Below are 18863 nucleotides of genomic sequence, written 5' to 3' on the forward strand. Positions count from 1 at the left end.
CTGTTTCATGTCCAACGGACGAGCATGAGGTTGATTCATCACTGATCCCATTCAAACTCTGCACAACGCAGTCAGCCAAATGCTGGTCATCCCTCGAGGTCATACAGAGAAAGAAACACGCACTCTGTCTGCACATGGGGCACAGGCCTCTCGAAGTCGCCTGTTGGATCCAGGTCAAAAGACAATGCTGTGAGGGCATCATGTTAGATATCCGGTCGGGACTGAGAAAGGCAGCTAGTAAAAGGGCAGCACCATGTGAAATGAATGACCGCATTTTCCGAGCACTATTGTCGGTGTCAATTCCATGTCATCATCGCCTATCACGAACGCTGTCCAGGCCTACAGATTGGGCAATCATCGCCAGGGAATTTGCATTTGGGACACGTCCCATCAAACTGGACACGGCAGATGCCGCACACCTCATCGTCAGGCCGATCCCATCGCCAGTACGCAACGGCGTTCCATTCTTTGATCCGGACCTTCATGACGAGGTCGACGGTGACAGTACTATGATGAAGTCCATCGATCCCGCAAAGGGAGGAAGGCACCTCAAATGCCAAGAAATGAATACGCTAGTCTGTTTCTGGAATAGTGGATATCAAGCTTATTGTCGGCCTCAGGCAGAACCTCTTGCTGGATTTTGAAAGCTCTGTCAAGATGGAGAAGAGGTTCTAGTTATTTAATGAGGAGGATCGACTCTAACCGTAAAGTATCTGCTGAATTCATGACTAACGGGTCAGTCGATGTGGTCTTCTTCACGTCTGAATGGGATTGCTCTCGATTTTGCCCATATCAGTCATTTGATTGGCTTATCGGCTTCATGCAATTGGCCTCGATCGTTCTCCGGACTCATCGGCTGAACCTGTTGCAATTCAGCCTTTGAATCACGGTATCGTTCCATTCTTCCCGCTCTTCGATGGCTACCGTACGGTGTACACACTTCTATATGTAGTCGCTCCCTCAATTGAGCCTAAGATGCCGCCGGTTGCTGTTCGCTCGCTCCTCCGATCCTCGATATCCCCATCTCCGTTCGGCCGTCTCCGTACCGTGACCTCTCATCAGCGCCGTACCATGTTCAACTCCTACCTCGTCACGCCGCAAGAGCTCAATGAAGCTCTGAAAAAGCTGCCCCCGACCAATCCCCCGACTGGCCCTCGTGTGATTCCCTTGTGCGCATCATGGTTCCTGCCCAATGATCCCGAAGGCCGGACTGGGATCCAGGTCTTTCGAAAGAGCCATATCCCGCACTCCCGATTCTTCGATCTCGACGCCATCAAAGATGAGGATTCCCCATATCCACACATGCTGCCGACGAATGAGCGCTTTGCCCAGGCAATGAGTGAATTGGGCATTCGCCGTGATGACAAGATCGTCGTCTACGACAGTGCCGAGTTGGGAATCTTCAGTGCTCCTCGCGTGGGATGGACGCTGCGAGTCTTTGGCCATCCCGGAGTCCACGTTCTGAATAACTACAAACTCTGGGTCGAGCAGGGTCTTCCTACAGAGTCTGGGGACCCGGAACCCGTTGAGAAGACTAAGTACCCCGTGCCGGCGTATGAGACCGACCACGTGGTTCACTTCCCGGAAATGAAAGAAATTGTAAAGGAAAACAAAAATGGCTCTCAAAGTGTTGAGGTCTTAGATGCACGTCCTTATGGCCGCTGGGCCGGAACAGACCCCGAGCCGCGTCCGGGCCTCTCCTCAGGCCACATGCCGGGCTCGAAGAGTCTGCCCTTCCAAGAGGTCCTTGATCCAAAGACCAGAACCTTTCTTCCGCCTGACCAGCTTCGCAAAATTTTCGAGGAGAAGGGTGTGAATCCGTCAAAAACTATTGTTACCTCTTGCGGCACCGGGGTAACGGCGGCAGTCATTGAAACAGCCCTCATGGTTGCCCAATATGGAGAGCCACGAAAGAGGCGTCTCTACGATGGAAGCTGGACGTGAGTACAATTCTCCGATCAATTCTGAATCACTGTTAACCCAGACAGGGAATGGGCGCAACGGGTACCCGCGGACAGTGGGTTAATCGAGAAGCTCTAATAACCGGTCCAACGCACGCTTCTATGACTTGGGCTTGGATCGGCGAGCTCTCGATATTGATTGCACGTCTCCTGCAAGTCACGAGCTCTGGGCCTTTCTGTTGATGGAACTTGTATCGATGAAGGGCATTGCAGTTCAGTTGTACCTAAGTACTCGGTGTATGTATAGTAGTATTATCATATAGAATACCCCTCGTTATTGTTTTTTTTTTTTTTTGTGATCCGAAGCCAGAAACTACCGCACAGCGGCCAGAATCGCCTGTTCCAGATTCATAGACTGAAGTGCCTGATATCTCAAGTCTTGCCGCAAGAAAGTTTCATGCAATCCGGAAAGCAAGCTCAGGGTACTGTACGGAGTAAGTACATCATACGGAGTATAGTCGGAGCTGACCAATCACAGCGAGCCAGTGTAGTGCTTAGTCATCCACCCATGCCTCGATTCCGATCAATCTCATTCGGCGCTGACCACCGTCCAAAGCAGTCTCCATCGTTCCATTCCGTTCATTTTCCCTTGATCCATCCTGCAATCCAGGCGATGAATGGGTCATGTCAAGCTACAATGCTGCAGGACGCCTATTCCAGTCAGTCCAGTGTCGATCGTGAGTCAGTTCCTTCTTTTCTAACATCATCGCCGACTTTCGCCCGGCTCGCCTCCCCACACTTCCCCGGCGCTTGTCTATGTTCGATCTGCAGTTCCAGCATAACTGACCGAGGCATGGCCGTCATAGTCGCTGTTCCTGAAAAGTATTGTCTTTTTATATAGGCATCGCTCCTTTCGTGATTTCCGCACCTCGCGAGTTTGTGGCATCAAGCGCCATGGCTGCCGTCCGCAAGGTGTTCCACTGCGCAGTGGACGATACCGTCCTCACCACCAACATTAGCGAAATCAAAAGATGGACCGCCAACGGTGCCATCACTCTCTTCGTGCCTCTGTACAGTACGTTGTCGCTTCGGCACGAATTTTTTTGAGGTGACGACGGGCGGTCGCTGATCAGGTTCGGAATACAGCTCTTGAACGCCTCCAGCCCCCCAAGCGCGGCGGATCGCAGTTGGCCATCAACGCGCGCGAAGCCGTTCGATTCCTCGATCGCGTGACCTCGGGCAAGGATAGCATTCCTCCGGATCGCATTGTTTTGCAAGGGCCGATGGAGCAGTATGAAGACTGGGCTGAGGCCGAAGCCTTTTTTCTGCCGGAGTACGAGGAAGAAGCTGGCGAAGCGCCGGACACCGGTGATCGCGGCGCACCCACTCCCAAGGCCGAGGAGCCCAAGACTAACGGTCATGTCAAGACCTCGACGAACGACGGCCGCGGTTTGCCCGGCCTTCCGAGCGACTTGTCCCAGATGCTGCTGAGCAAACTCAATTTCAAGGTACCTCCGCAGGACTTGGCACCCAGCCCGAAAGAGGTCAAGTCGTCCGTGTCGATTCCGTCGACCGGAACACGCAGCGACCAAGCGTCGCGATCGTCGTCGCGGAGCTCGCGCTCCAGTCCGGAATACGTTGACGTTACTGTCGTCAATGGCGACGGACCGATTCGCCGCCCTCGCACAACATCGACCGGTTGCGTACCAGCGGCTCCGATGGAGATTCGCCCCTTGCTCAGCGCGCTGTTGTGGCGTCTCCATGGGGAAAAGGCCAACGCGAGCCCAGTCAAGAACCTGATGCTTGTGACCAATGACCGCAGCATTCAGGAATGGGCTCAGAAGTTCGGAATTATGGCCAAGAACATTCATCAACTCCGAACCGCGATCCAGTATGAAGAGCGCGAGTATAAGAACCGCTGCAAGTACGCCGAAAAGTTGCAGGCGTCGTCGGAGCAGGCACGGCCCCTGTTCTCATATGACAATGAAAGCGACGAAGATGAGCTCGTTTTTGTGCCCCGGGGTCGCGGAAAGGGCGGCGGCCGAGGATCTAGCAGCCGTGGAGGCAATGGCCGCAAGGGCGCCGCCCGAGCTCCCAGCGCTCCTGCGCCACCGGTCGAGTCGGTGATTGAAATCCCTTCGGAACCGATCGACCCTAACTCATTCAGCCGTTCCCTCGGCCCCACTACCACGGTCAAGCAACCGGGTGTTGAACCCGGCACGCAAGGTGGTTCTCGTGGGCCCTCTACGGGTTCCCGGCGACCGGGCGGCGGTCGACGGGGTGGCGGCCCTCGAGGTCGTGGAGGGAACGGAGGCAGTCGTGGACGGGGTAAGCTGTGGGTTCCTTGAACGCAAAGCTGGGTTCTGCTTCGAGTTCGGACACGATTGCAGAACCTCTGTAAAAAGAAAAAAAAATCATATTTTCTGCGGTTCAGACACCATACCCTCGGTTTGGTTTTGACAACTCCTGCAAGTTCAAGTTCCGGGGTATAGTACACGGACTGGAACCGCGCGGCCACGAGTCTTCATCTTACCCTACGCGCGAGCGTTCTCGAGTTTGGAGGGTCAAGGGAGGTGACTCGCTCTTTTTTCTTGTTTCTCTGACAGGAGCAATGCATGTATCTTTTGACCATGCGAGGGTCGTCATGGCGGGCTGATGCTGGTTGTTGCCGTCTCACGTCGTGACAACGATTCGAGTGAGCCATCCGAGGCCGGCGGTGCCAGCGCCACGAATTACGGTTTGAGTGTCGGGATAATGCCTGCCGGGGGTCTGTGCATGGCCAGGGCTCCGGCTTCCTTTGATGTTGTCCATGGACATGGCCATCATATGTCCAATATCTGACTGGGATTTTGTCTCTCTGCTGATTCCAATTTTCTTTTTTATTTCTTTTTTTTTTCTTTCCTTCCATTGACCTCTGATATTGTGCAGTTTACTTCCTTGTTCAGATGCCACTACTACCTCTCCCCAGATTGAGAAGCATCTCCATGTCTTCTGACCCGGTACTCTTCAACGAATGCACCGGGTCAAGTGCGTAACTTCCGTATACTCTACTCTAGCACACATGATCCGATCTCAATCATATGACTTGAATCACGTGTCTGAGTATTCCTTTTCCAGTAATACCACGTGTTTCGCCAGCAGGAGGAGGAGGAGCTCCAGTGGCGTCCGGAAAAGGGAAGGACGCCCAACCAGGACATCTCACCTGAGACGATTAATGTATGGATCATAAGTAGTAGCCACTCCTTATATTCCCTCCATCATATCTCTCCTCTGTCAAGCTCTACAGTTCAAAGTTGCGTACTCAGGAGAAAGCGCTTAGTTGCTACTGTCCCCGTTAACAAAGCTCGTGTTATCAGACAGATCGATATCGGAAGAGAAGTATTTACGTCATGGCCGACACTCCCACCATCGACGAGACACCCATCGCGAGCGCTCTGCCACAGCGCCGTGACTCGCTGGAGAAACACTTGCAGACCCGTCCCGAGATTCAGGATCTTCAGAATCGAGCTATTCTTGTGGACCCGGGTATCGCGCCGTATGTTCTACTCCCTCGTCCATCGATGGATATATATAGACGAGAATTATTATTAGTACCCCGCATGCATGTAGCTCGGGGGGGAAGAAGGATAGAATCAGGGATGGAAGATTTGGGTTTGATGGACTGCGATTACTGACAACTTGTGTTGCGTGACTCCCCGTCACGGGTTGGTTTAATGCATAGATCGATCCAGTCTGCACGACGGGAACTCGCCCGCCAGAAGGTCTCGGAGAGTTTGAAGAAGAATCTTGAACATAGGCCGGGAAGGGAGGAGCTTGTTGAGAGTATGGGTTTTTCTTCTTGTTCTCTGGGAAGTTGCTGATTTGTGTTCCTGTTCTATAGAGAATATTCTTCCTGCAACCCTCAACACCGCTCCTGCCCTGCAAGCGAATGCCAGAGAACTGGAGAAACACATGATAGCGGATAACCTGGACCAGAAGATTGCGTCGCGCCCGAGCCCGGAGCAGCTGATTGAGAAGGGGATTCTTGAGGAGAGGGACCTGTGATGGCCTGGCTGCCATACAGTCTGCGAGCTTCTCAAACGCTTTAATTAGGGTTTGGGATGAATATTCCTTTTTGATATATTTGTCAATTCTTATCGATTATCCACCCAGTCGTCAGTCCTTCTTTTGAACTGATCGATGAGTTGGGTAGTTAGGATTTCAGATTGACGCGCAATGCCAGTTTTATCCGTAGTCCATTCTCGAAGTAGACTCATATTAGTATCCCTCAACGTCAATCATATTCGACGACAGATCCGGTGTCCAGCCGCTCGGTCGCTCGCTGCCCCGAACCATGATCCCGTACGCCGCCCTCTCCACCTTGTGGACGCTTGTCTGCATCACTTCCACCTTGTGGCCCAAATCCTTCATCAGAAAATGGCCATGTCGACGCGGCACGGTGAGCAGCTCGAGCAGCGAGCGGAGGTTCCGGAGATCGACGACAATACCGGCCTTGTCGGGCGGTAAAGTGAGGATCTGCGGTGTTGTTCCACCACCCTCTGCCGATGACGCGCCGCCCTGGCTATTATTATCCACTGCTGTAGCCGTGGATAGCGTCGTCACGGCAAATCGCATCAGTTCACCCGTCATGTCCAAAATGCCCATTAGGTAGTCCTCCTCCGTCAGGAGGACCCCCGCCGGGAGTTTAGCCGAGACCTCGTCATGCGAGATCAGCGTCTGATGTTCAAGGTAATGCTGAAACGAGACCGCTTCGACGAATTCCTGAATGCCCGGGCTGATCTGCCATTGATAGCGCCAGGCATTCAGACCGGAGATGTCGGGAAGGATGGACTGAAACAATTCCTGAATCTGCTGAAAGCGAGGCTCGTTCTCTTTCATGATGCGAGAGGGGATCGGGGCGTTGACATCGCGGGTTCTGGGACAAAGACAAGAGAAGTTAATACGGACAATCATTCGACCAGTATCGGTCGGCATCGTGCAAGGAAGAAGCTTACCGTTGCAAGGAAAAGATACTTTGAAACATTTCGTTCCATCAGCACTGTCAATAAAAGGTCTAATATTCGTATCTTCACATACATCTTTTTGCTCAATGCAGTAATATCCCTCGACGCTTTGACAATCTTCTCCCGACGATCATAATGCTCGTCTAACTCGCTGCGAAACGTCTCGAATATGGAGGTGAATCTTCCGTCTGACTCTGTCGAGGAGGTGGCCATAGTCGTCGGCTGGACACGACTGGTGGTAGTAATCGGTTGTCCTTCCCAGGTTCGTTTTGCGGGACAGGTCATAGGTATACGCGAGCTGTGGGTTCTGGAGCTCCTGCGGTCAATATCGGTTTCCTTGCGGCGAGATAATCCGTGATTGTTCCGTCTCTGCGTCAACCTGGGTGTGGTTCTGGAGCTTTGGCTTTGCCGCTTTCCATGCTTGGCGGGGGGTTCGAGAAGCAGTACGCTAAACTCGATCTGGTTAGCGGAGCTGATAAGGTTTGCACGTGATATCGGTTTCTTTGATCTTGATCGAGCGGTCCACTTTTATTCAGTAGGGCTTGATTGACTGAACTCAGCTTCGATGCGCATGGGGTTAACGATGGTATTTTTATATATCTATGACCATGATGCAGGTTTGTTTACTTTCTTTGAATCCATGTGGAGGTATCAATTCCTCACGGAGGTTTTATCTGTTTTATTCCCATGGTCTGTGGTGAATCAGGCGCCTTGGGAAGGGTGAGTGCCAGGGCTTCCATTCGAGAAGTCTGGAGGAAATAGGCCTAACTACTACTGAGCTATCCAGCTCAAAATCGATTGCCACAGACGACAGGTCATATTCATGTCGCATATATTTTTGATGGATCGTCACTTGGTACCCAGCATGTGCAGAGGCTTTTCATGCGAGCATGTACCCATGAATAGGATTGGCCAAACCATTGAACTCCAACCTACAAGTCGAGGTCAGCGTCGAACTGTTTCCCTTGATCATCTTGAGATCAATATGAGACACAAATGGGACATTTTTATCACCCGCACTTCGCTTGAATGCTGTCGGGTGCGGATCCCGATTGTAGGCCGACGGAAATTCACGCTGTGAATATGGATGGAAGATGCCACGATTTCCATATTTGTCAATCGGCTCGCAGTATTTCTAGCTCTCCCTCGTTGTCTGCCCTCTTGTTTCTGCTGCATCTTGCTTGAGCAGAAGAGAGATTCCTAGACTGGTTATTTCGACGAGGATGTTCAGGATTTTCAGCATGGATGCCACGCTTCAGAAATTTCTCACACCCTTGGACCAGCTCCTGTCGACGGCCACGCTGATTTGCGTACTTCAGGACATTGGTCTCGTGTCTGCTGCGCTAATCTGTCTGGTCCTCTCAGTCCTTCTCTACAACTACATCCAATCCCCATTAAAATCCTTCCCTGGACCTACAGCGACCAAGTTCACTAACCTTTGGCGGCTCCTGAACACTGCCAATGGCAACGTTCATCTTACACAAATGGAGCTTCATCGCAAATATGGCCCTGCCGTGAGGATGGGTCCAAACACTCTCAGCGTGTCTGATTCAACGGTCATCAAAACGGTCTACAACGCGTCCAAACCGTGGACAAAGGTAAGATCCGATCATCGTGTTTTGCTTTACATTGCTCCGATTGTTGCCAACGGCAGCTCCAATGGAATACAGCTAATTAGGGCACATCGCAGAGCCCCATGTATCAAGTCCAGGAGTCTTCGACTCCGGACGGAAAGTTTCAGCCGAATCTATTCTCCACCGCGGACGAGAAATGGCATTCCTTTGTGCTGAAGCCAATCGGCTCGTTCTTCACAGCGAGCAGCATCCTCAGCCTGGAGGAACTGCTGGATCGCTCGATCAATGACTTCATCCAGATCCTGACCGATCGATTCGCTGATAAGAAGATCTCGTGTGATATGGCGGACTACATCATGTTCTGTAAGTGGCATGCCTGTTCAGTTGCATGTTGCAATCCGGACCCATTCTCACCGACGAGATTTAGTCGCGTGGGACTCGATGGGTTATGTGACGTTTGGTGAACCTCTCGGCTTTACTAGGGATCCCTGCCCGCGCACGCGCAAGCTGCTAAAGTGCGTGGATGACGATTTTGACTACTTTGCTGCGGTCAGAACCAAGATACTATCTACGACTGATATCATCTAGATAGGTAGTTTTTGGCGTGCTGACTCTTTTCCATCACAGGTCTCTCAACTGCCTCAGATTGGCTACCTGTTCAAACGCAACCCAATCCCTCAGCTGCGTCCTCCGCAGCTGGACTGGGCCGTCCAGATGGGCTTCGAGTACTATAAACAACGTCAGTCCGCGCAAGAGACCAAACCGTCTGACCAACCCGCGGACCTTTTGGATAAGTATCTCGAGGTGCAACGGAAGCACCCCGATCTAGTCGACGACAATCAAATGATTTCATACCTTCTGACCAACACCGTCGCCGGCAGTGACCCCACGGCGTACACAGTCACCGCCCTGGTCTACTACGTCCTCAGAGCCCCGAATATCTACCAGGCACTGCAGGAGGAGCTCGACCGGGCTCAGCTCACGGTCCCGGTCAGCTGGAAGGAAGCTAGAAACCTTCCGTATTTGACTGCCGTTATTCATGAGACGCTGCGCGTCCACCCGGCCATCGCCCTCATGCTGGAACGTATGGTCCCCGAGGGAGGGTTCCATCTTCCCGACGGCCGTACCGTTCCAGCTGGAGCCGTTATCGGATTGAACCCGTGGGTGGTCAACAGAGACGAAGCGGTGTTTGGCTCGGATGTCGACACGTTCGACCCGAGTCGCTGGCTTCAAAAACCAACGGAGTCCAACGAGCAGTTTGAGTCCCGGCGCAAGCGCATGGTTAATACCTTGCTCTCATTTGGCGTGGGTCCGCGAGTTTGTCTGGGGCGGCATATCGCGATGATGGAGATTTACAAGTCCGCTGCGAGTCTCTTTGCTAAGTTTCATGTAAGTTTCTGGATTTTTTTTTTCCTCCTCCCGTCGCCATGGATGTTGCTGACGACTCTTAGATGGAACTCGCGCAACCGGATCAGGAGTGGAAGGTGACAAATTCGTGGGTGCTGCGCACTGAAAACGTTCCCGTCATGGTCCGCAGCAAACAGTGAAGGAACGAACCTTCTATGCTACTAATGATTCAAATTAGGTTCCGTTTGGAGTTGGACGCGGAGGCATTCATGATTGGCAGACTACTTCGAACTAATAGTACATCGGTATTGACATGATTGCCGGACATGAGTGAGCACTTGTACTCAAGAGAACATGTCCAAATTGGTAGCTCAAAAAAACACGCAGATCAATGTCAAACTGAAAAATCATCAATTCCATAGTAATCAGTGTGATTCAAACCTGATGCTCAAGCGCTGTGCTCTTTCTGTAGGCTATGAACAGGTGTCTCTGCTTCATTTTGTTTGCCCGCCGGACATGGCATCGAGTCCATAGAACAAACAGACCAGCCTAGGATATACCTATACAACACTGTCGTCGGGATGCACCCCAGCAGCACGAGGTTACCAGGTTGAACCTGCCGGTATCTATCATAAAATAACTGCTATGCTACCTTGAGAACCCACATCCTGCTGTGATCTGTAAGTAAAGGCTGCACGAGTCCTAGTCAGTCCTCCATTTCCTCACATGACAGACCTAAGCGTCATTAGCGAAATGATCTCGGCCATCCTTCAGCAGTACTCTGCAGAATACCACTCGATAGCTTGAAGTTGTTAGGGTGATGTAGCAAAGGAGCCACGTATCTGGTAGTACTGGTTCTATGCAATGAACCCTGCCTCTTGACCTCTGGTCGGACCTTAGGTATAGGGCTAGGAGCTTAGGGCTAGGATTGAAGTGCCAAGAGCCTGGGAAATTCTTGTCACGTGACAGGCAACAACAACAAAACGGAATAACCCCTCTGTCATCCTGGTATGTACCAGGGAGATGCCTATTATTACATCGGTAACGTTCTCTGACTTCATGTTTAGCTTCACTCACCAGTGCCGCCATCCACTACATATTATGGTCGTGATGTACATGTTTCGCGCATCCGAAACGCTCTGCTCCTGAAACGCCGACATAGGAACACAAAGTAACATTGCAGTTCCTCGGAGACGTGTCCAATTACTATGACGTCGTCGAATCGATCGCCGGACGCTTTGAACTTGCGCCGGATGCAGGTGGAACGGACCAGCGAGGAGAGAATGTTTCCAAAGGTTTACTTCGGTCGCATATTGGTTGAAACAGAAAAGATGGAAGATGAGTCGCGTTCTTCCCCCGGGTTTCCCCTATTCTTTAACTACCAAGCTACGGAGTACACCTCGGTTGTACAAGTAATGTGAGATGGAAGTAAAACTGGAAAATGTCGTAGCAATCTAGCATTGTCACACGCGCTTGGGGAATGACTACAAAGTACGAGAAGCTGGCGTTGAGTGCAGGAGGAAAGCAGAAGAGGGGCCCTCAAATTGTGGGCGATAAGCCTCCCCTGCATGCCAAGCAATAGTTAAGGGATCAAAATAGGAAACGATGAAACTTAGGGCTTGGGGAAATTACCTACTTACTCGACGAGTGAGTACCTACATACCTAGGTACCTATCCTGGGCCAGTTTCCAAACTCACCCTAGAGAGCAGAAATCAAGCAATTGATATCAGTCTGTCACTCAGGATTACTTGTCATTTCCTCAGGTCCTCGCCACGTGTGTCACAACCTGCCAGAACTCAACAGCGAGTACCTGAGGAAAAAGTAATCCTGACCTGACAGACTGATGTCAACTGCTGGATTTCTGCTCTCCGGTGTACACCACGGGGGGTAGGGAGTGACCTCTATGTATGCATGGCTGAAGTGTCAGGCGGGTATTGCAAACATGGAGCCGGTTGAGATCTCTGTCCCATCGGAAGGGTATTAGGGGGTGAGAATTGTGTAGAGCCTCATCACCATTTTCTGATGGTCTCAGGTGGTCGATTCGTCTGAGGCTCAACTTCTCGATGGTGTGTGGTCGTACATCAGCCCCATCACGACAACCCTCTCTCCTTGAATATAGCCAGGAGAGTTTAGCCTTGTGAATGAGTAAAGTGGCGCATATCTCGCAGAAGAATAGTAAGTAGCTCGTCCAGACGACTACCTAACAGCGACTGGGGAAAAATGTTTCCTGTCGAGAATCCGCCCTGTCAACGTCCACTTCTTCTGTTCGTTCCACTTCCAGCGGTTGTCTGTCCCCAGTCGATCTCGATTGCCACCAGCTCGTCCGCGGTCAGGTAAATCTCAAATTTAGGCAGTAGATTCCGACGATGACGAGAAATACGTCACTAGTATTTTGTCCTTGTCGGCCAGAACCATGTCAATGTACCAAGGGAACTCTTCTACCAATCGCTGCAACGTGCGTAAATCCCACACTGCCAGACGATTTCTGCGAACGTCCCTGTTAGACGATCTTCGCCCCCCCAAAAAAGTGGTCTCGTAGCTCACAGTACCTAGTACCCTTGCCTACTCTCGCGCTTTATTATACTGTAACAACTTGAAGATCCCCATGGGACAGAAAGTATCTGCATGTCCGGATTTCAGCGTCTAACTTCATCAAACACGTCGCTGATCCACCCCGATCTGTCTCCAGTCTCGAGATTCAATGTTTCCCGACTGTTAACAAACCCCATGGGAAACAAAGCCGTCGCGAATGGTACGAAATATCTATGTCCCCTTTCAACCATTCTTTGAAGGGAAGAAAGAGCTTCTTCACAGGCCGAGCACGCTCTGAACCATGCCGCCATCGAAAGTAGGCCATCGCGTCCTCAGCCGCCACATCCTTACTGTCTAGGCCCAGGATATCAAAGTGATTTTTTTTTTGGTGAAAAGCACACCATTATGGCTGCCTCAGATGAGAATACCATGGACCATCGCTTCGAGACCTGGGAAAGCTTCAGTCAAGAGTAACTTAGTTGTAAGGATCAACGAGTGGTTAATATGCGCCCTTTGGCTTCGGACAAAGTTTGCTGGATCTAGGTACTCCACGGTCTGGAGTAGAAGTTCGAGAGCCAAAGAGCCGATAAGATCGTCATCATATTTGGGCAAAATAATATAATGCGAGCGTGCGGCTCCAGCAGGACGGTCGACGGAGAGAGGCACATCACTGCGATCGAAGGTGAGATAACTCTCGGTTTTTCGTGGGTTGTGGCCTGGTTTTCTCGATTTGCAGGAGAACGGGAAAAGTTGCCAATCAGCAACCTCAGGTTGCAAGTTTTAGTTTCGATCGTCAAGAATGATTGAACGCTCAACGCTAGCCTGCTAGTACCTAACGACTGATAGTACATAGGTAAGGTCTACTGGCAGGCTACGAAGTACAGTACTTAGCAAACAACTTCAAACTCACATCCACAGCTTTGATCTGATCTATCAACCCAGGGGTAGCCCGGGTTTACCTACTACATACGAGTCTTCATTGTCGCGACGAGCAACTCTAACCTATGACTATGTTTGGCCCGAAAATGCCCAGTTCAAGTATGCCTGGTCTTCGATGTCGGCTTTTTTCTTGCCTTCTTGAAGAGTCAAGGGAGAAATCAGGCAAATGGCCCGGCTCGGTTCTGCGAACTCCGATACTGACAGAAGTGAAGTCGAACATCAACAAAAACTGAATACCTACATGGTACCTACCTAGGTACGCCGAAGCGAGTATTGTCCACGTTGCTTGTGACTGCTGGCGGCACTCAGATAACATTTTACAAATGGCTTCTCATTGCTTGAACATCGCCCGTGACAGAACCATCGAGTCGGGGTTTTGAGCGCCTGGTAGCTGTGTTTCGCGATGATAGGGTACATCGCTGGAAGACTCTCGATTGGCCTTCCAGTTGGATCCATGACGAATCAATAAATGGCTGAGCAGTGCGAAAGCTTCACCAGGACATCTGATCTTTTTTCTCTGGTGCCGTCCTCCAAGATGTGAGTTGGTTGACTGCGGCAGGTATTTAGTCTTTCTTGCTTCATAGCATTCCTCCAACGTATGAGCGTATGATCAACCCGGGAAGCAAATAGATTAGTGGAAGCTGGGCAAGCCCTCCATGCATTGATTCCTTCAAGAAGCACGTACTGCATTGAATGGTTTCTATTTCGCAAACTCAACCACTTTCCTCCATTGCACGGAAAGCAAACTGTTTCGGAAAGTCGGGAGCAAAGTTTGGATTGAAGAACCATAGCTGAATACCATCAGGGCTAACGAGACCAACGACCTCACGATCGCCGAATGGCTGCTTCTCGCTAGGAGTGACCTCTCGGATATCTGCCTGGTACGAGTGCATGCTTGAGGTACCGTTGGCGGTATTGCAGACGTGGAACCCGTTAAGATCGCTGTTCCACTGATAGGATACGTGGGGGGTGAGCATCTCGCAAAGCCTCGATAACTCGGTTGTCTTCGGGGGCAGGAGGTGGTCGATCCATCGAAAGCTCAACTTGTCGACGGCGTGGTCGTACATGAGCTCCATCATGACATCCTCATCCATCGATATCAGCCGGGTTACTGTCTTACGGCCAAAGGGGCGTATGTCTTTTATGAGCTTTGAATCGTCCAGGCCACGACCCGACACCGACAGGGAAAAGTGTTTCTTGTCGAGAAGCTGCCCGGTCAACGTCAACTTTGTCTGATGCACCTCCAGCGGACGCTTATTCCGGTCGATCTCGAATGTCACGAGCACGTTCTCATGCGCGTCCATGTGCCACAACCACACGTCGCCAAAGTCGCCTATTTTCCGGATCTGATCCTCGCTCAGATCCCAAATGTAGATTGGGAAAGGTGGCTCCACAGTCGAACCAAAGATAACCATCTTGTCCTTCACGATCCAAAGCCTTTCAGGAAAGCAAGGGAGTTCTCTAACGCGTCTTTGTGATGTGTGTATATTCCATACTGTCCACAATGCGGGGGGATGTCTGCCAAAGCTCCCATTAGACGATTCCGGCAAAGAAAGGAACGACTGAAAACTGGCTTCATACCTACCCTGGCGCATCATAACAAGATAGCTCTCGGACAGAAAGAAGTCCCAGTAATGAAATTCCTGTGCTTCAACCTCGTCCATCTCGTCGATCCACTCGGATATTTCTCCAGTCTCGAGATCAATCATTCCGACTCCGTTAGAGTCGAAAGTGCCATAGCATAACCGTCGCGAATGGTACACAAACTGGCCACGCCCTTTCATCGATTCTGAGTAGGGAACAAAGGCCTTCTTCACTGGCCGAGCACACTCTAAACCATGCCGCCATCGAAAATAGGTCATCGCGTCGTCGGCCGCCACATCCTTGCTATCAAGACCCAAAATTGCAAGGGTCTGGTTCAAAGAGCACATTACAACTGTCTCAGACGAGAATATAGTGTGCCATCGCTTCGAGACCTAGGCCAGCTCTTTGTTAGCATGAACTGATGAAGTGATTTGTGATGATCGATAAAAATGGCCCGGGCGCACCCTTTGGCTTCGGACAATGTCCGCTGGATCTAGATACTCCACGATCTGGAGCAAAAGCTCGAGGGGCAAAGAGGCGACAAGATCACCGTCGTATTCGGGCCGAATCTGGCGCAATCGTGAGGCTTCAGCAGGGCGGACGATGGAGGAATTCATCATTTCGATCAAAGGAGAGCCAACTCTCGATTTCGAAGGAAAACGGTCTGGCAGAAGATTGCATGGCAGGTTGCCACTCTCAAGTAACTTTGGAACAGTATCGATTGTCCTTTAAGACTGGTTGTTCGACTCAAACATTGTCTTGAGTTTCTGTCTTCAGATTTGAATACAGTAGTAACATGATCCGGAGTATAACCCCTAAGGTAACTCATTGTAACCTGGGTTAAGGACCACTAATGTAGTACCTACATCATACGGTAGGTAACTACTGTTTTGAACTTTTCAAGAACACTACGACTACAGTCCCGACCACACCCGGCCCAAACACTCCATTGCTTCGTCACAGACTCGGTTGAGAACTCTGTTTGCTGGCTCTTCCTGGTCAAGGGTTTCAAGTCCTCCTTCAATATCCAGTAACAGTACGAGTAGGTTAGGTACTAGGTAACTCTCCTCAACTCCGTAGTGGGCGTCATTGTGATCAAGGTAGGTTAGCATACTCCGCGGAGTGATTATCTCATGAGCCGAGCTAGAAATGAGAGTCCATAGCTCTCGTAGGGTAGTCCCTGGGCTCATTGTCATTTTTATTTCTAAATAGTATCAACTATAGCCAACGAGGCCGCCTGTCAGTTCGAAACAAACGGTTGACAGAATTCATCCGGTCTTGATGGCATTCATGGTCTTCTAAGTCAGGCATCCGTGGTCATCTTGACCGTGATGCTTGTGTAGTAAGTTGCATGCTCACTATGGAGACAGCTGCGAATGGGAAGGATGATGGCTTTGCATTGGTTTGTCTTGTCCCAGGCCATCAGTGACCCGTGCCACTGTCCACAGAGTAGACCAGACACAAATCTAGTGAGCCAGGGTTGAGTAATGATATAAGCACTTCTCGGCACAACTGCAGCCACAAGAGAGGCTGAATTGTAATTTGACATCCGTGCTATCGAGATCTCGCTTCGACGATGAACAAGATGAGGAATGAGGATTGCTGGAACGTCAATATGCTCGATTGATCACACAGATTCGGTTCATTGGAACAAACCACTAATTAATAGTACCAGAGGTTTGGACGATAACCCGTCATAGTCTCAGATCGGAGCCTTCGATATTAAAAAAACATACTCATCCGTAGAAACCGTGATCAACAAGATTCGAAGCATGATACAAGAATGTTGTAGACGTCCAACAGAGAATCGTAAAAGAACAAGAACAAATCGTTCATATGATTTACAATTCGTCGTGTCGGACCCTGTTCGGCGGTCGGAAATTACCCTCCTTGAGGGCCTGGAAAGCGAGATCGAAGCGTGCGCCGAACAACCAGGCAACGAAAAACTGCACGTCTCGGTCAGCTCCCATAGCATCATAGAGAGGTATTACGGCACATACCATGATTGAGGTGAGAATAATCACCACCACAGCCATGATAAGCATCATCATCAGCACGTCTTCCCGCATCTCGGAAATCTCTTGCCTCCTCTTCTCCTCCTCCTCCGAGGCCTGCCTGCTGATCTTTCGGTGGGCTTCCTCCGCCGTTTGGGACGGGAAAATTGACTCGATGAATTTTTCGATCTTATCATCGGTCAGTTTCAGAGCTTTGACATGAGAGACGCGGATACTAACCGAGCCACAAAGTACACTGATCTTTAAAAAGTTGGGGTCCTTCGGCGTGTTCTTCTGATGAATTCTGCGCACATAACGGCGAAACGCCGCAGAGAGAACACGCAGGTTTTGGGTTGATTCAAGCATCAATTGGCAGGCATCTCCCTTTGTGATCTTGACGTTGCGTTTGAAGATGTCTGGATTCCGGAAGCACAGCTCTAGTGTTGCAATGGCCATGGATTGCGGGATGGCGCAAAAGTTGAAAACGCTCTGCTCTCGAATTCCCGCAAGGTAGAAGAGACATTCTTCGACGTGACCAAGGGCGTTCAGCACCATTTCAGAACTGCAGTTAAGTGCTGCCTCTCTGTGTTCCGGCTTGAACAGGTCTTCAAATTTCTCCACATGCTTCGACCAAATCTCCTTGGGCCAGAATATGCGGCCGTCATCATAATCCTCCCGGATATCACGGATGATGTTGGTCTTCTGCAAGAAAAGACCCATCGATTTGTAAAGCTCCGGACGTGTCTTCAGCACCGGGTTGGCAAGGTTGGCTTCAACAAACAACCGAGTGAGCCCTTCCCCAACAAGCCCGGCGACGTAGAAACAGTACAAATCAAATTCCTCGTTGGTCTGGACACTGATTCCCTCGGTCTCGGCCTTCCGGCAAAAATCCGCCATACCGTTACCCATCTTGTCGGTCATGTCTTTGATGATAGCTCTGTAGGCAGGCTTCAAGTTCTTGTATTCCGTGATCACATTGTGGAACTCGACCAAGAGCTGGCGATCCTTCTCTTCAGGACGATTGCCGTCCCAAGTCCAGCCGTCAATCTCGATGAAGTTTTTAAAGTCCCGCAGCATTGGCTCTTTGATCGACAGTGGGATGGACGTGTCATCCTCGATGGTGTCCAAACCACGAAGTACGAGGTAGAACACTGCCACTGCAACCAAGAGCTCCGGATGGAGCTCCATGATGACTGCTGCAAAGCTCCGGCTTGTCTTTCGCAGGAAATCAAGGCATTTCTTCCGCGTTTCGGGGTCTTTGGATGGATCCCGCTCATGAGGTGGGTTGTGCCAAACTTTCCTACAAGGAGTGCAACAGTCAGGCCACGACGATGCGCAATCAAGCAAGCTAAACGAACCATTGAACAATTGACCTCAGTTGACGAGGATGGCAGGTGTAGTAGACGATTTCCCACAGCAAACCCATGGCTGAAAGATGGCCAGTCTGGCCAAAGACTCAGGACCAGCTGAACGAGACCGCGGCGAATTGGAAGCAACGAAAGCTGAGATTGATGATATGTACTGAGAAGAAAAACCAAAGCCAATAAAGATACGCAGCTGACAATCAGGAATTGGAAATGGCCATGGGGGAAGTTGATGGCATGGCGGAAAATGAGGTTTTAGTAAGGGGCGCCTTGATCCTCGAACTTAACCTCAGCACGGAGCAACGATGCAGAATTTACCCGGGCGGAGCAAACAAGCCATTTTGCGTCGATACCTCAGGCCCTCAACTAGTATACACAAGAGCACTAGCGCATGGGGCTAGCCCGATAGGGCTAGCTTGCTAATAAATTAGCACCTCGAATCAGGCAATCATCAGCACACCTAGTCCCATTAGGGACTAGCGCGGAGGGCCTAAGGTATTAAAGCAAAACAATGCAAACACCTGCTCATTGGTTACGTAAGCCTAGGTCGCCAGCGGCGAAGTCGTCGGCAAAGGCTTCAGAAAAGTTGCTCGATAAGGCCCAAACTCACTGCGTGGCTGGTTT

The 18863-nt window shown here is 50.7% G+C and overlaps 9 protein-coding genes across 9 annotated transcripts; 5 read left to right on the top strand and 4 right to left on the bottom strand.

Annotated features, from left to right (window-relative positions):
* Window positions 1-38: 38 nt before the first annotated feature.
* Window positions 39-485, bottom strand: VTN31DRAFT_363 (uncharacterized protein; the record flags this gene model as incomplete). The annotated part of the gene is made up of 4 exons (XM_069403930.1): window positions 39-58; window positions 124-187; window positions 253-284; window positions 344-485. 4 exons carry the CDS (start codon window positions 483-485, stop codon window positions 39-41), a joined length of 258 nt encoding a protein of 85 aa, XP_069263219.1.
* Window positions 486-975: 490 nt separating this feature from the next.
* On the top strand, window positions 976-2040 carry VTN31DRAFT_364 (uncharacterized protein; the record flags this gene model as incomplete). Its single annotated transcript, XM_069403941.1, has 2 exons — window positions 976-1940; window positions 1989-2040. 2 exons carry the CDS (start codon window positions 976-978, stop codon window positions 2038-2040), a joined length of 1017 nt encoding a protein of 338 aa, XP_069263220.1.
* An 815-nt stretch (window positions 2041-2855) lies between these two features.
* VTN31DRAFT_365 (uncharacterized protein) lies at window positions 2856-4249 on the top strand (the record flags this gene model as incomplete). Its single annotated transcript, XM_069403952.1, has 2 exons — window positions 2856-2976; window positions 3048-4249. The coding sequence occupies 2 exons, from the start codon at window positions 2856-2858 to the stop codon at window positions 4247-4249; spliced, it is 1323 nt and encodes a 440-aa protein (XP_069263221.1).
* Window positions 4250-5290: 1041 nt separating this feature from the next.
* On the top strand, window positions 5291-5945 carry VTN31DRAFT_366 (uncharacterized protein; the record flags this gene model as incomplete). The annotated part of the gene is made up of 3 exons (XM_069403963.1): window positions 5291-5436; window positions 5623-5723; window positions 5782-5945. The coding sequence occupies 3 exons, from the start codon at window positions 5291-5293 to the stop codon at window positions 5943-5945; spliced, it is 411 nt and encodes a 136-aa protein (XP_069263222.1).
* A 213-nt stretch (window positions 5946-6158) lies between these two features.
* On the bottom strand, window positions 6159-7117 carry VTN31DRAFT_367 (uncharacterized protein; the record flags this gene model as incomplete). The annotated part of the gene is made up of 3 exons (XM_069403974.1): window positions 6159-6816; window positions 6896-6913; window positions 6978-7117. The coding sequence occupies 3 exons, from the start codon at window positions 7115-7117 to the stop codon at window positions 6159-6161; spliced, it is 816 nt and encodes a 271-aa protein (XP_069263223.1).
* A 474-nt stretch (window positions 7118-7591) lies between these two features.
* VTN31DRAFT_368 (uncharacterized protein) lies at window positions 7592-7985 on the top strand (the record flags this gene model as incomplete). The annotated part of the gene is made up of 2 exons (XM_069403985.1): window positions 7592-7624; window positions 7692-7985. 2 exons carry the CDS (start codon window positions 7592-7594, stop codon window positions 7983-7985), a joined length of 327 nt encoding a protein of 108 aa, XP_069263224.1.
* Window positions 7986-8145: 160 nt separating this feature from the next.
* Window positions 8146-10025, top strand: VTN31DRAFT_369 (uncharacterized protein; the record flags this gene model as incomplete). Its single annotated transcript, XM_069403996.1, has 5 exons — window positions 8146-8502; window positions 8595-8841; window positions 8906-9027; window positions 9106-9867; window positions 9930-10025. 5 exons carry the CDS (start codon window positions 8146-8148, stop codon window positions 10023-10025), a joined length of 1584 nt encoding a protein of 527 aa, XP_069263225.1.
* Window positions 10026-14010: 3985 nt separating this feature from the next.
* VTN31DRAFT_370 (uncharacterized protein) lies at window positions 14011-15501 on the bottom strand (the record flags this gene model as incomplete). The annotated part of the gene is made up of 3 exons (XM_069404008.1): window positions 14011-14815; window positions 14879-15273; window positions 15346-15501. 3 exons carry the CDS (start codon window positions 15499-15501, stop codon window positions 14011-14013), a joined length of 1356 nt encoding a protein of 451 aa, XP_069263226.1.
* Window positions 15502-16722: 1221 nt separating this feature from the next.
* On the bottom strand, window positions 16723-18301 carry VTN31DRAFT_371 (uncharacterized protein; the record flags this gene model as incomplete). Its single annotated transcript, XM_069404019.1, has 4 exons — window positions 16723-16827; window positions 16882-17064; window positions 17116-18175; window positions 18234-18301. The coding sequence occupies 4 exons, from the start codon at window positions 18299-18301 to the stop codon at window positions 16723-16725; spliced, it is 1416 nt and encodes a 471-aa protein (XP_069263227.1).
* Between the last annotated feature and the right edge of the window lie 562 nt (window positions 18302-18863).

The sequence above is a fragment of the Thermomyces dupontii genome (assembly GCF_041956625.1).
Source record: "Thermomyces dupontii strain NRRL 2155 unplaced genomic scaffold VTN31scaffold_1, whole genome shotgun sequence".
Taxonomy (NCBI): Eukaryota; Fungi; Ascomycota; class Eurotiomycetes; order Eurotiales; family Trichocomaceae; genus Thermomyces; species Thermomyces dupontii.